Here is a 15,288-nt window from a genome sequence, read left to right as displayed (position 1 = left end):
CTCAATCCACAACTAGTCCATAGGCTCTGTACCATAATCCTTTTAAGGGGTAGATGTATCAAGTTTCAAAAAGTGATACAGTGGAGAGTGTTAAACAACCAGCCAATCAGCTCCTACCTGTAATTTATCAAACCCAGCCTGTAACATGGTAGTTAAGAGCTGATTGGATGGATGTTTATCACTCTTTGTTTTATCACTCTTTGAAGCTTGATACATCTGGCCCGAAGTCTTTTTCCTTCCTTGATATAAGGCCATTGGGCCTGGGGCTGGTCCACTACTGAAATGCATAACAAACCGATTATTTTACAACCTAAAACCCTCTATATTTGGGCAGTCTGAGCTGAAGCGGTCACTCTGGCATTTTGATGTGGTATGGGGTTACCATGGAACACTAGAGGTTTTGTCATCCTTTGCTTAGCCCCGAATTTCTCAACAAATATGGGAACATCATTAAAGATTTTTGGATTACTTTGTATACCCTCTATGAAGACTTCGGGTGAAACCATCCATCAGTATAGCTTGTGATTTGATTTAAGGTTTGAGCCCTTTCTTAAAAAGATAAAACCATGCAACTGAGGCCAACCTGTGTTCTCTTTCTCTCAAGACACCAACCATGAAACTCTTGATCTTTACATGCAGCCATATATATAATCTGAGCCAGAATCTCTCCATTAAAGTGCAAGTCCAGGGTCTTAATTTCAGCTAAATCATGTAAAAAGTTGAACTGAAGAAAGCAAAAGATGAAACCAGGACCGGATGTAATTTTTTGCTCCCAGTTGTGGTTCTACAAAACTTCCTCAACTACCATTGATCAATACAGAGCTCCATAACACTACTCAGTGCTCCATGGCACCACGCATATTCCCATGGTCCCATAGACCATATGAACTAAATAGATACATATTTCAATAAATAACCATTTAATTCCTATGTTGGTGGGCGTAAATTGGGAAAAAAGTGAGATATTGATGTCCATGTTTTTCAACCACCATAAAACCAAGGCTCCGGCCTTTCCATGAATCCAACCCTGGCCGCATTTCACCATTTGTTCAAGTGGGCAATTCTATGCACTGTGGGGCATAAACCTTAATGTGGTTACTGATCTCAAAAGCAGATACAGTGGTGGAAAGGATAATGGGCAACTTAATCAGTGCGCTACACAGTGATAAATGACTCAAGCTGTCTGAGATTGGGCTGTACACCAAATGCTTCACTTAGACCGTCTTCAAGCATATGGTTGGAATCCTAAAATGTAACCATGTAGAAAGCAAACTTTCAGCACATTTTATACAGAAACCCAAATGATTTATGTGTTTCAGTGTGTTCCAAAACGGCTGCATTAAAAAAATGATGTCCATTTATCTTGCTTAAAGAAAGCTTGCTATCCGTAGAGCACAGCTGCTCTGGAATGCACGTCTCTTAATGTGTGTTACAGTAAAGGACTAATGACTGAACTCAGAAAAATAGGTTTGTCATGTTCTATTTCATTTAGAAGGAGACTGGGGGAAAGCTATGTGGGCAGATACATTGCGTAGGAAAATGGCTATCGATAATCGAGTTTCTGGATTGATGGTCCAAAATCTCATTAGATGGCACAAGGTTAAATGATCTTTTCAGAGAGTATTTATTTATTTTTATTTATTAACAGTTTCTTATATAGCACACACATATTACGCAGCGCTTTACAGAGTATATTTGAACATTCACATCAGTCCCTGCCCCAGTAGAGCTTACACTCTATATTCCCTACCACATGTACACGCGCACACATTCTAGGGTTCATTTTGTTGGAAGCCAATTAGCCTATCAGTATATTTTTGGATTGTGGGAGGAAACCAGAGTACTCGGAGTAAACCCACGCAAACACGGGGAGAATATACAAACTCTGCACAGTTAGAGCCATGGTGTGTATTGAACCCATGACCTCAGCACTGTGAGGCAGTAATGCTAACCATTACACCATCCGTGATGCCCCACGGATGGTGTAACACCTACTGTCGAAATTGGAACTACATTGCCTAGACATTTGTTAGACCATGGGGGTAATCACCAGAAAGAGGCATAAATAAGTGTCCGGTTCATTAGCAGATTATGGTCCTGATTCAGTAAGGATTATATATGCTAACTGCATGTCACAGCTTATTATATGTGATCCTTAGCAATGCAAAATGCATACCACCCCTTGTCTACATTTGCAATCCCAATAAATTGCGATGCAATCTTATGTAGAACATTATGACCAACGGTTGAGATGCCTCTCTGTAATTTCAGCCTGAGTAAGTTTCACCTTAGGCTGCCTTTGTGGCTTAGGAGGCCAAGGAGACTGATCCTCCTATCGCAGTCGTTGGCCTGGCCACTCCCCCGATTACATAAACACCAGGCACCCCCATCCCTCCCCGCAGACGTCTCTGCCAGAAACAATATGTACTTAATTAGCCCTTATGTTTTCTAAAATCACTATTTTCCAGGGAAGTTGGATGTTGATGCGATAGCGCAATAGTACATGGGGCAGCACGGATGGTGTAATGGTTAGCATTACTGCCTCACAGCAATGAGGGCATGGGTTCCATTTCCACCCTGGCCCTAAATGTGCAGAGTTTGTATATTCTCCCCGTACTTGCGTTGGTTTCCTCCCACAGTCAAAAATATACTGGTAGGTTAATTGGTTCCCAACAAAATTAACCCTAGAATGTCTGTGTGTGCGTGTACATGTGGTAGGGTATATAGATTGTAAGCTCCACTGGGGCAGGGACTGATATTCTCAGATATTCTCTGTAAACCGATGCGGAATGTGTATGCGCTATATAAGAAACGGTTAATAAATAAATTAGTACATAAGTTTAGTATATTACATTTCTTATTTTTAAATTACTATGTTTTATCAAGCAAACATTCTAGCAGGGCAAGAAGGACCACTAGTGCGAGTGAAAAAGTCCACAACATATTTTCTGTGGCTGCAGCAACCAGACCGGCACAACATGGGGGAATGGCTTTACCATAGGCAGGCAGTGTCGGGGTGTGGAAGCATGATCAAGGTCCTGCTCCCCTGTTATACAATGCTCAGTTTTAATGAATTATATAGCAGGGGGCAGAGCTTCAGTGACACGATTCAAAGCGAATTGTGTCATCGCGCATGTAAAGGGGTGGCTGCAGGGATGTATGGGTGGATATCAAGGTGGTGCAGGCTGCTGTCTGGGGGTGTATGAGTGGGTGGAGGCTGACTCTGGCAAACTTGTGAGCTTTTCCAGACAGCCAGAAGTGCCACTTGATATTTGGGAGCCTCCCGACCGTTCCAGAAGAGTAGTCAAGATGTACAGATGCAGGTATAAGAAGCCATGGTCAAACAGAGAACCTACACCTGCTACTGTATATGACATGTACTGTACAAGTTTCAATGCTGTGACTGCTGTTGGCAGAGGCAGAACTCTGGGAGGCAATGGAGTCATCTGCCGCCGGGCTCCTGCTCCCAAAGGGGCACCTCTCCATGGAAGTTTAAATCAGTTATTTAAAAGCCAATGATATTGCTTCTGTATATATACATGTTCTATCTATCGATCGATCTATCTATATGCTGAACAGAATATATATTTTATATGGTTATATAGGGTTATGTGTGTACGTATGTGTGTGTGTGTGTGTGTGTGTGTGGGGGGGGGGCGCACCAATATATATCTTGCCTCCGGGCAACTGGAACAAACTTATGCTACTGGATGTTGGTGTATAAGGATGTATCAATTGGTATTACAGCATGCATGGGTGTTAAAAGTGGGCGTTTCAGTCCTTGAACATTATACCACACAGTTGCAGCTGCGTTTGCATAGACCCACAGACAGACAATTGACAATAGATGCCAGAGGGTGACACATAATAAGGTCCTTTGTGCCCACATGCCTCACCCACTGCAAACGAACCGAATACAGAGCATCTGATTCCACTGCTTTTACCGAATGTACAATGTTCTCTTAACCTTTTGAGTGCCACGCTAATTTGCCAAAATAGGTGTAAAAATTGGCAAGCAAAGATTTTTATCCATCATAATGACCTGTAATGCATATGTTATATAGGAAGTATCATCTTTTATTTTTTACACATTTTTTATTTTAATTTATATAACAAATGTGAGCGACGCTGGCATTTTTAGCAGATCTTTTGAACATCTCTCACAGATATGTTGGAACTCAAATGGTTAAAGTCCACTATAACCTATTTTTGGGGAGTAAAACCAGCCTGTATATCAGCTTTTGGACCTATGGGTCAATTTTGAATGAATAAAACCTGCATTTTCTCTCCAATTATGACTGTTCTGATTGAGCACCACATACATTTCTTTTCATTTGTAAATGGCACAGGAACCCAGATTTTGTCTGCAGCCATACAGTAAAGTGTAAGACACTATACTGGCTTTACAAGGGGATTCCAGATTATGTTACACATACGTAATTTATAAAGTATATTTTAGGAGACATTTAAATTACTGTGTAATCAAAATATTCCGAACATAATCACAATGGTCCATCATAACCCACTAGATAATTGTGAGAATAATGAAGAAATCAATATAAATGAGCTCCAGTAAATTCTTGTTTTAGTTTCTAATTGCAGACTAACATTATTATGAAGTCAGTGCTGGGAACACGCACAATACTAGCAAATACTCTTAATCTTCCGTGGCAGGTAGGAACATCTGACATTTATTAAATTAAAATGGATAATGCTGTTTCTTTTTATCATATTTCCTATAAAACTTATCGCCGGTGAGAAGCTAGGGCGGCCGCGGGTGAGAAGCTAGGGTGGCTGCGGGTGAGAAGCTAGGTAGGCCACGGGTGATAAGCTAGGGTGGCTGCGGGTGAGAAGCTAGGGCGGCTGCGGGTGAGAAGCTAGGGCGGCTGCGGATGAGAAGCTAGGTAGGCCATGGGTGAGAAGCTAGGGCGGCCGCGGGTGAGAAGCTAGGGTGGCCGCGGGTGAGAAGCTAGGGCGGCCGCGGGTGAGAAGCTAGGGTGGCCGCGGGTGAGAAGCTAGGGTGGCCGCGGGTGAGAAGCTAGGGCGGCCGCGGGTGAGAAGCTAGGGCGGCCGTGGGTGAGAAGCTAGGGCGGCTGCGGGTGAGAAGCTAGGGTGGCCACGGGTGAGAAGGTAGGGCTGCCACGGGTGAGAAGCTAGGGCAGCCGCTTGTGAGAAGCAAGATAGGCTTCGGGTGAGAAGCTAGGGCAGCTGTGGGTGAGAAGCTAGCGTGGCCGCGGGTGAGAAGCTAGGATGGCCGTGGGTGAGAAGCTATGAAGGCCGCAGGTGAGAAGCTAACTTTATTCTCACCCGCGGCCTATCTAGCTTCTCACCCGTGGCCTACCTAGCTTCTCACCTGCGGCCTACCTAGCTTCTCACAAGTGGCCGCGGGTGATATCAGGGAGTGGTGCTGCAGGTGAGAGGGGGGAACGCGGGTGAGAGGTAACACGAGAAGCTGGGGGCTGCTGCAGGTGATAGAGGGGGAGGGGTGTCGCAGGAGAGAGGGGGGAATGCGGGTGAGAGGTAACGCAAGAAGCTGGGGGCTGCCACTGGTTATAGCGGCGGAGGGCTGCGGTGAGTGAGAAGCTAGGGCGGCTGCAAGTGAGAAGCTAGGGCGACCGCTGGTGAGAAGCTAGGTAGGCCGTCGGTGAGACGCTAGGTAGGCTGCTTAAAGGACCGGTCCCTTTATCCACTTTGATTTAGCCCATTCATTAAAGTTAGGCTATTTCCTAGTGGTCTAAAATACTCACTTAAATAACCTGATCCTTTAGGCCATTCTAGCCCATTTTATAACTGACCTTAGCCGTGACAGGTGGCTAAAGCCAAAGTCTGATAGGCCATCACCTAGGACTTGGGGGGGATCCAGTTAATCACTTTGTATTTGTTGAGTGATAGGTTATGTTTGAAGTCTCAAAAAGGTCTTGCAATGGGTTGGTCTGTGTTTTTGGCATCAATAGCTGCTTGTATACTGGAACAAAGCTGTGCCATTCTCTCTTTCATTTGTCTTGTCGTTTTCCCAATGTATAAAAGATTGCAAGGGCATCTGTAGTAGACAATGTATTTGCTGGTGCATGTAAGGGGATATTTGATGTGAAAAACTCTCCCAGATCTTGGGCGTTAAACCAGTCTCTAAAAAAACTGCAGGTCGTGCAGCCAATGCACTGCTTTTCGTTTAACAAAAAAATGCCCGGTAGAAGGCTCCCCCTGCTAATGTCACTGTGGAAATCATTTTGCGTCCCTGACGGAATGAGGGTAGAATTTTTCTGATTGGTTGCTGTGGGCAACATCCCATCTTCAACAGAAGTCCAATTTTAGTAAATTTCCCCCTTAGACTGTATAACTCAATGTTCCGATCTGGCTGCCCTTGTGTGCAAAATCTAGTAAGCACGACTCTCGTTGCTGACGCCACGTTTCCAGTTTCCTCTTTCCTCCCTACTTCTGTGTCTTGATAACAGAACAAATACGCCTAAGGATATGTTCTCATGTAAATATTGAAATTATGCGTTGAAAGCATATCTGAAACGCATGTACCCTTCTGATGGCCTTAATGGGCACGAAATGCAATATGCAGTAGTCTATTCAGATGAATGAATGGAATAATATATGTTAATAAGGTGAGTCCTGAAACCTTCAATGTAACATTAGAATTTCAGAACACAATGTTAGCAACTACATGACAGACAGTAAGAAGAGAAAAATGTCACAGTATATAACCACGTTTCCAAACATCCTGAAACTGTTGCCTTAAAATAAAGCTCACATACCCTAAAATCATCTTCTATTATATGATTGTATACCACATATAGGGGCCTATTTATTGTTATTGCAGAATTTTTTTTTGTTTGAGCAGCATAAGTGATGCTGAGCTCTACGCCAATATTGACCGGCAAGAGTAAGACTTACCGCCCACCGGTAACTTAGTGCAAACCGGAATTGTCAAAATTAGCCGTGACTGTGAGTTGCAGCTTGAGGCATCTGTGAAGAAAGATAGAGACATACAGATGGAGCCGGCCTCTCTCTTGCAGGGGCTGGCGGAAGATTCGCCATCCGCCATCCAGCCACCATCTGATCTACGAAAGAGGACGAGACGCGCGCGCGTCCTCTTCCGACGGTGCTTCCCCCGGGTCCCCACCGCCTCCCCGCTCGCCCGCCTAACCCTGTTAACCCTGTCCATCTCCCTGAAGCGGAGACAGACAGGGTTCCCGTCGCCCCGCCGCCCGGAAACTGAGACGTGCGCGCGTGTGAGACGCACACGCGTCTCAGTCAGATGGAGCGCCTCGCCGCTGGCAGATCGCCAGCGGAGACAATCTGGCGATATGCCAGCAAGAGGGAGGCCGGCTCCATCTGTATAGCAAATAAGATGGTGCACAGCACCCTGAGGCCAGAGGTGTAACTAGATAGTCGTAGGCCCCTTAGCAAAAGGTTTTAAGGGCCCCTATGTACAAACTAATTGTGATAAATGTAAAGTGCACCTACAGTATAACTTACAGAGCAAAGAAGGGCCCCCATCAGCTCTGGGCCCTATAGCAGTTGAACCTATGGTAGTTACCCCCTTGCCTGCAGCAGCACACTGCTTTTAAAGGAGAAGCAGACGTCAATATGTGGTGTGAGCAATACCCTGCACTGGAAGGTGGGGGAGAGGAGGCTGGCACCATAGGGGCACCAGAATTTAAAAAATACCCCGTAAAGCTAAATACATGATTCTGGCCCCCCTGTCTCCATGTGTATCTGGTGCATTCGGATCAAACATAATTTCTAAATGCTGCCATAAAAATATAATGACATGGTCTAAACCAGGATAATTAATATATATGCCCCTTAATCTATTAGACTTAAGAGCTCCTCTTAAATGATATTAGTGGAGGCTTGTGAATATTTATGAATGGTACAAATCAGATAACTATAAATGAATAAAGAGCAGCAAGAAGCTTTATGCTGTTCTGTAGTAGGAACGCAGCATTCCCCAGCTGTTCTCCCCTCCGCTGCGTTCTGTCTTTGACATATATGAAAGTTAAAAAACTAAATTATTAAGGTGAATGTGGTTCAAGTTAGCATGAAAGAGTCGCTTTGTTGTGAGACCCGGAGTAACAATTCTCATTTCCAGATCTGCTGTATATTCCTATCACACAAACACTGGCAGAGAGGCGCGGTCTGACCTGGAAAGTTGGCGCTGCTGTTATTTAATGTCTCCGCTCTGCTTCCGCCGCGGCAGGAGGGTACAGGGATCTGAGCGGAGGGCTTATCTTCATTTCTGCAGTGTCCAACAGAAGAGCTGTCTGAGAGAAAATAGATCATATAAAATACATTTCTCCTTATCTGCATGTTTTAAATTGCAAGTGGGTTTGTATTAGTTCTTAGATCTCTCTCTGCTGTTCCACTGATAAGCCATAAAGCAAGGGATATTTCCATTTTATTCACTCAGAAATGCCTGGGCTCTGTTTCAGAGCGAAGGTGCCCGATTTACTCTCCAGGCAGATCTTCCGTTTCTCAAATAAGTCTCTTGTTAGTTTGATCATGTTGTTTTCTATGTTCGTTTTAGTGAAATTTGGCACTGGGCGGAATTTCACAGTCAGCTGGTGTCACAAGTTCAGGATACATACTGTATAATCCCAGAAACCATGATACATATGTAATTTGATCATCCTCCCCACGTGTCTGCATGGGAGATCGATGTTGAAGCAATGTGCGTGCGCCTTAACCGACCTGCACAGGGCATGGAGCTTGCACAGGGGGGGCATGGGCGACTCTGGGACATGGGAAAACCCAGAGTTATATGGGCATTCCCATGAAAATGTGACCGTGACGCAGTGTGCCGGTGGCGTGCGGCTGATCACATGACGTCAGTAGCCCGCCTTGTCTTTATCCTGAAGCGTGCAAATATAATTCAGTCTCCACTGACTGATATTTGCGAGCCCAGGAGAAATAATTCAATGGTCGCTGACAATAAATGATTTATCCTGCTGCAGGCACATGCTAGGGGATGTGTTTCATAACACATCCCCTCGCAAGTTTGCAAAGGAATACGGTGGCGGGGGAGGGGGGGGGCGTCTTTCGGCAGGGCGGCCACTCTTCACAGCTTACCAAGTCAACCAGAATCAGGCCTATAACATCGTAACAGCAACATATGTATCATTAGGAATAGGCTGATACAACAAGCAGTGGACAAGGTGCCCCAGTGGCCGAACTTGCGAGCAGTTGGCCGAGGTGCAAAAAATATAATTTGGGCCCCCCTCCTCCACATCAACCCCAGTTTACAATATGCGATGCAGCAGTGTGTGACAGGGAGGCAGAGGGTGAGATTATAAAGCAGGGGGGAGGAAGTGGGTGACAGAGGAAAGCAGAGGTGTAAGAAGAGCATGTGGAACCAGTAGGTGATAGGAAGAGGTAGAGGGTGACAGCCGGGAGAGGATGGCATATAGAGGAAGACAGTGACAACAAAAGGCAAAGGGAGGCAGAAGGTGACAGGGGGAGGCAGAGGCTGATGGGAAGAAGTGGGTTGCAGGGAGAGGAGTACAGAAAGAGGCGGTGGGTGGCAGGCAGGGCCGGCGCTACCCACTCAGCAGCTCCTGCAAAGCAGGGAGGCGCCATGCTGAAAAGGCGCTGTCTCCCTCCCTGCTCTGCTAAAGCTGCCTCAGCCCTCACTGTCACTGCCTCCTGCACGCCGACCGCAGAGCCTGTCTGACAGTATGGAGAGGCTGAGCAGCTCCCTGCACCGCGCACACACTGTCCTCTTCCTGCGACCTGCCCCCTCTTCCTCACGGACACTTGCGCTGAGGCATGTAGCGCTGTCTGTGAATGCCTGGATGACATGTCATGTCTGGATCCGCCCCCTACCCATTGCTCCCTGCGCCAGCTGTCAATCAAATGACGAACAGGCAGCAGCACGCCTCCCCTTCCTTCCCTCTTCTCAGTGTGCTGTGCCAGTGCCGCTGCCAGTCCTCAACACTCTGCCCCATCTATCTCCTCCCCTCTTCTTCCATCTCCTCCTCTCCCCTCCTTTCCCCCTCAGTCACGAGTGCTGCACATACTTTTTGTACTGCTTTCGGATCGCACCGCACACACATTGCATGCATGCCGTGCAATGCGATCTAGACCATAACGTATGCGATTCTCACAGCGTGTATGGTCACCTTTAGTGCCTGCAACATTTTGCAGACATAGCACTGAGATGGTGTATGCAATGCATACATGTACATGCACCCGAGATCCTCCATAGGATCGCATGTTGTATACACTCCCACTATCGGGCTGCAGCTTATTGCAATGGCAATGTGAAAGGGCGAAAAACGTATGGTTTGCAGGAGGGCGCCGGACACCCTAGCACCGGCCCTGGTGGCAGGGGTACAACAAGCACAATTTCCTGCATAGTGCAGAGAACAATGGGCATGTACCTTGGTGGGGACAGGAACACAGTGGTCCCTACTCTGTGACAGAGTATCTTTCTGTGTACCCACTGTGCTTTCTGGGTGTGAGCTGCCTTTAATTTACAAACAGCAGTGAATGGGAATAAATGGACATTTAATGAAAAGATGATTGTCCACCTAGCACATAAGCAACATGCCCCGCCCATATTTTACTTTTCGGAATTGTTCCATAAATATCTGATTGTCCATTGATAGGAAATCCAAAAGTCATCCTACTGAAAGCATAGGCCAAGGCATTATTTAGTAGTGTATACTGGTCTACAACGCTAACTGATGGACTCCCATAGAAATAGGTCTCCCTCCTTCATCTCACCCGCTTCCTAGAGTAATGGGCGGGACTATGGGAACCATGATGCATAAAAAATGTATTCATGGACAGGGTCTACTACTGTGGAGTTTATTTAGTAAGATGAGAGTTCTAGTAAAGATAGGATGTTGCTATAGGCAACCAATCAGATTCTATCTATTATCCTTTTGATGGTGCTAAATAAATTAGTAGATTCTGATTGGTTGCTATGCGCCAACATCCCATCTTCAATAGAACTCCCATCTTAGTAAATAAATCCCTGAGTGGTCAAACCAAAGTCAGTAATTCTGATTCAGTAAGTAGCCTGCTGGCTCCAGACCAGGAACATTCTTGTAAAATACTGTGAAATGTATAAATATAATATACATGACATTTCGGGATTACTTACCTGCCTGCTCCTTCCTTGCACTGCCTACACTCTGCATTCTCCTGCTCCTCTCAGCAGTAGGGGCATCCTGAGGAGGGTGCGGGTAGAAATCTGTTCCAGAAACAAGTCAAGCATTGTGGTGACTATGATAGATATACAGTATTGTAACAGATGGTCGTTGTAGGTTTAAAGCCCCATACACACTGGGCGATTTTGAGCTAAAAGCAGCTCAGTTTTGCCGTTTGAGCTGTTATCAGCTCAAAAGCCGACCAGTGTGTACGGCCCAGCGATGAGCGGTGAGCGCTGATGGACACTCCCGCATCATCACTGGCCGCTGCCACTCATCTACTGGTTTTACTAGCAGATGAGCGAATGGGTGGACGGTTTTCCATAGGGTCCTGCTTAGACGGGTGAAAATCGCTCCGTGTGTATGCACACTGTAAAAAGTCCTTTGCCGAAAGAGCGATTTGAGTATGTTAATTTAATCATTATCCTACATATAGTAAACAGCCATTTGTAGAGTGTATGTGATGGATGCAAGAGCAAAATACTATAAATAAATAGATCTAATCTTTATTAAAATGTTAACAGTCAAAATGTACCCAGGTAAAAACCATACTTCTTCTTCTGGAATGTGCCGGGGATAGTCACAGTTTTTTTGCGTAGTCCCCCACACCATCTAGTAATGTAGGCAGGATGGTGGGAGACAATACTGTGAATCAAGGGTCCGTATGTCAAGGTACGACATAAATAATATCTGGGGTCAGACTTCAGCGGCTGTGCAGGTTTTTTAAAGGGGCAATCATTTACAAGGCATGGTTTTGCTTTGTCAACACTTTCACAATAATATAACTTTGCAAGGAAGCAAAGGTACAAGACTTGGGCCAGTAGCGTAACAAAAAAATTTGCGCCCCCTCCCATCCGGGAGCTGGCAGGGGGGTCCGTGCGGCGCGGGGGTACCTGCGGTCATAGAGGTCCCTGCGGTGCTGAGTATTAAGTTGGCTGAGATTCCCTTTATTAATGTCTCGTCACCGTGTGGTACCAATGTATTTATTTAAACAGTAAGGGGATGCAATCTTGGACCTTTAGTATAATAGTTATACAAATGCAATATTCACCACAGTTATCTTATTGTGGGTTTGAATACTTTATATTTCCGGGAGCACCGCCAACCAAGTGCTGCTAGAAATGTTTGTGTGAAAGCAGCCATAATGTTGGTTTATTAATATGGCCACATAATCTGAGTAATTTATTTGATCTTGTGCGCGTTTATCACCTTCTTGTCAACATTTTACCAAGGGCCTGATTCAGAGTTGACTGCTGATCAGCACATTCACAGCGATTAACAAATAATTGCGCATACATCCGCGATGGTGAATACTGACAGAAATTGCGTATGGATTGTAAATGCAATGTGAACGGAGCTTGACTGATAGAAAGTCGGTGTTTGGGGAGGTAACCAGATGTTTTCTGGCAGTGTCAGAAAAAACGCAGCCCCGCCCAGGTGTTTTTAGGATGGGTCTATGACATCATAGCTGGCCTTGATCCGCCTGGCAGAGTTGTGAAAGGGTCAGACTCACATTTGCACAGGTTCATGCGTAGTGTATGGATTTGCGAGTGGATTGCTAACAGCGATCCATTTGCCGTTCACTCGCAATTCTGGATGGCGGCTATCTACTCGCAGTCGTCTGCAACTTTGCAGATCATTGATCAGTTATGAATTAGGCCCAAATTCACAGTTCCAAGCTGGGTAACTAAACATGGGTTTCAAGCAGTGTCACAGTGGCTTCAAACCCGTTCACCCCATAGGATAAACCTGGGTTATTGCTGGGGCCTCTTCTCTACTGGCTTGTGAGACGGCTTTCCAGGTTAACTGCTCACAATGCCCCGTAACTTGGGTCATTCGGTGTACAACCAAGGTCCCTACCCCGATTTCCAGGTTACCTGCTCACAATGCCCCGTAACTTGGGTCATTCGGTGTACAACCAAGGTCCCTACCCCGATTTCCAGGTTACCTGCTCACAATGCCCCGTAACTTGGGTCATTCGGTGTACAACCAAGGTCCCTACACAGATTTCCAGGTTACCTGCTCACAATGCCCTGTAACTTGGGTCATTCGGTGTACAACCAAGGTCCCTACCCCGATTTCCAGGTTACCTGCTCACAATGCCCCGTAACTTGGGTCATTCGGTGTACAACCAAGGTCCCTACCCCGATTTCCAGGTTAACTGCTCACAATGCCCCGTAACTTGAGTCATTCGGTGTACAACCAAGGTCCCTACCCCGATTTCCAGGTTACCTGCTCACAATGCCCCATAACTTGAGTCATTCGGTGTACAACCAAGGTCCCTACCCCGATTTCCAGATTACCTGCTCACAATGCCCTGTAACTTGGGTCATTCGGTGTACAACCAAGGTCCCTACCCCGATTTCCAGGTTACCTGCTCACAATGCCCCGTAACTTGGGTCATTCGGTGTACAACCAAGGTGCCTACCCCGATTTCCAGGTTAACTGCTCACAATGCCCCGTAACTTGGGTCATTCGGTGTACAATCAAGGTCCCTACCCCGATTTCCAGGTTACCTGCTCACAATGCCCCGTAACTTGGGTCATTCGGTGTACAACCAAGGTCCCTACCCCGATTTCCAGGTTACCTGCTAACAATGCCCCGTAACTTGGGTCATTCGGTGTACAACCAAGGTCTCTACCCAGATTTCCAGGTTACCTGTTCATAATGCCCCGTAACTTGGGTCATTCGGTGTACAACCAAGGTCCCTACCCCGATTTCCAGGTTACCTGCTCACAATGCCCCGTAACTTGGGTCATTCGGTGTACAACCAAGGTCTCTACCCGGATTTCCAGGTTACCTGCTCACAAGGCCCCGTAACTTGGGTCATTCGGTGTACATCCAAGGTCCCTACCCCGATTTCCAGGTTAACTGCTCACAAGGCCCCGTAACTTGGGTCATTCGGTGTACAACCAAGGTCTCTACCTGGATTTCAAGGGTTACCCAACCCAATTTTCATTCTGGGTACCTTTTCACACCAAGATGTGGACTGGGTTAACCTGGCACTAACCGGGTTGAAACTGTGGTGTGAAAAATGTATATATTTTTGCAGTTTGAGACGTGACTACAGGATATGGTCACTAGGTCGACCACTAAATGTTGACAGTGCTTAGGTCGACACGTGAAATAGGTTGACATGGCTATGGTCAATGGGTCGGAAAGTTGACACAAGCATTACGTCGGCAATAGGAAGTTCGACATGAGTTTTTCATGTTTTTTTCCAAAACAAGTGGTAATCGGCGCAGTACACATCCAAGGACCCCGGTAAATAACATTTTAATTACCTGTATTTCTATCCATGCAAATTAAGGCAGATTCATTAAAGATCCTTCTGGCTTCTGGATTTCTCTGACATTACTTTGTCCTGCCCCATTAATCATTTATCAAGAACCGCACTCACATTTATTTTGTATGCAATTTAAGCAATCCCCCTGTGCTATTTCAGCATTCCATCCTAGACCTGTACAATATCACAATCCATCAGTCGTGGGTTACACCTGGGACCAGGTGTACTAAGCAGTGATAAAGCCTGAGGCAAACGCCGCTGTATCTGTTCAATTTGCCCGCGAGGTGCCCCAAGGCCCTGCTCCGTTTAGTAGGTCTGATCTGTAGTGTTCTGCTTTTAAGTGCCGGGCTGTTTATATTGATAGCTCACTTGTAAATGGTTCTAGGTATCACTTTACCTGAAAGCCTCAAGCATCAAACTCTGATGGTGATGGAAAGGATACTACATTTTCTTTATGTAATATTCTCCGTGGGGTAACTGTGATCACATCTGGGCTCAGTAAGGGAAGAAGCTTTACCTGAAAGCACTGCGGTTTATCCAATAGGTCACTTTCTCTCATGTGCATATGCAGGATGCACGCACGCAGGACAGGCGGAGAGGGGTGGCGTGCGGCTCATTAGCATATGGGAACGTCCAGCATTTCATGGGCGTTCTCATGCTAATGAGGCCATGATGCAGGTACGGGGGGTGGGCAGCTAACATCACCAGATGTTAGCTGCCCATGGGTTGTCCGTGTCACCCGACCCGGGGAAGGGGGTGGTGCCGGGGGATGCGGCGCTGGAGGGCCCGGGGGATTCCCCTACTCTACCCGCAGAGAGCTTGGATTCAGGTCCTCTGCTG

At 46.2% G+C, this 15,288-nt stretch overlaps 1 protein-coding gene across 10 annotated transcripts in view; it reads right to left on the bottom strand.

Annotated features, from left to right (window-relative positions):
* Positions 1-15,288, bottom strand: part of CFAP20DC (CFAP20 domain containing) — a 269,546-nt gene that overhangs the window by 135,616 nt on the left and 118,642 nt on the right. For 3 of the 10 annotated variants that reach the window (XM_083156078.1, XM_083156081.1, XM_083156084.1), the window contains exons 11-13: positions 11,117-11,206; positions 8,154-8,273; positions 6,901-6,972 (exon numbers count right to left, since the gene is read on the bottom strand). The exons of 1 other annotated variant lie outside the window; for it this stretch is intronic. In XM_083156078.1, coding sequence (XP_083012204.1) covers positions 6,901-6,972; positions 8,154-8,273; positions 11,117-11,206 — 282 coding nt within the window. The remainder of the gene's footprint in view (positions 1-6,900; positions 6,973-8,153; positions 8,274-11,116; positions 11,207-15,288) is intronic. 6 more of the 10 variants (XM_083156079.1, XM_083156083.1, XM_083156085.1 and 3 more) reach the window with 3 other exon arrangements.

This window comes from Crinia signifera, chromosome 8 (genome assembly GCF_055691185.1).
Source record: "Crinia signifera chromosome 8, ASM5569118v1, whole genome shotgun sequence".
NCBI classification, from domain to species: Eukaryota; Metazoa; Chordata; class Amphibia; order Anura; family Myobatrachidae; genus Crinia; species Crinia signifera.
The sequence above is the reverse complement of the archived record's forward strand: the minus strand, read 5'-3'. Positions and strand labels throughout refer to the sequence as shown.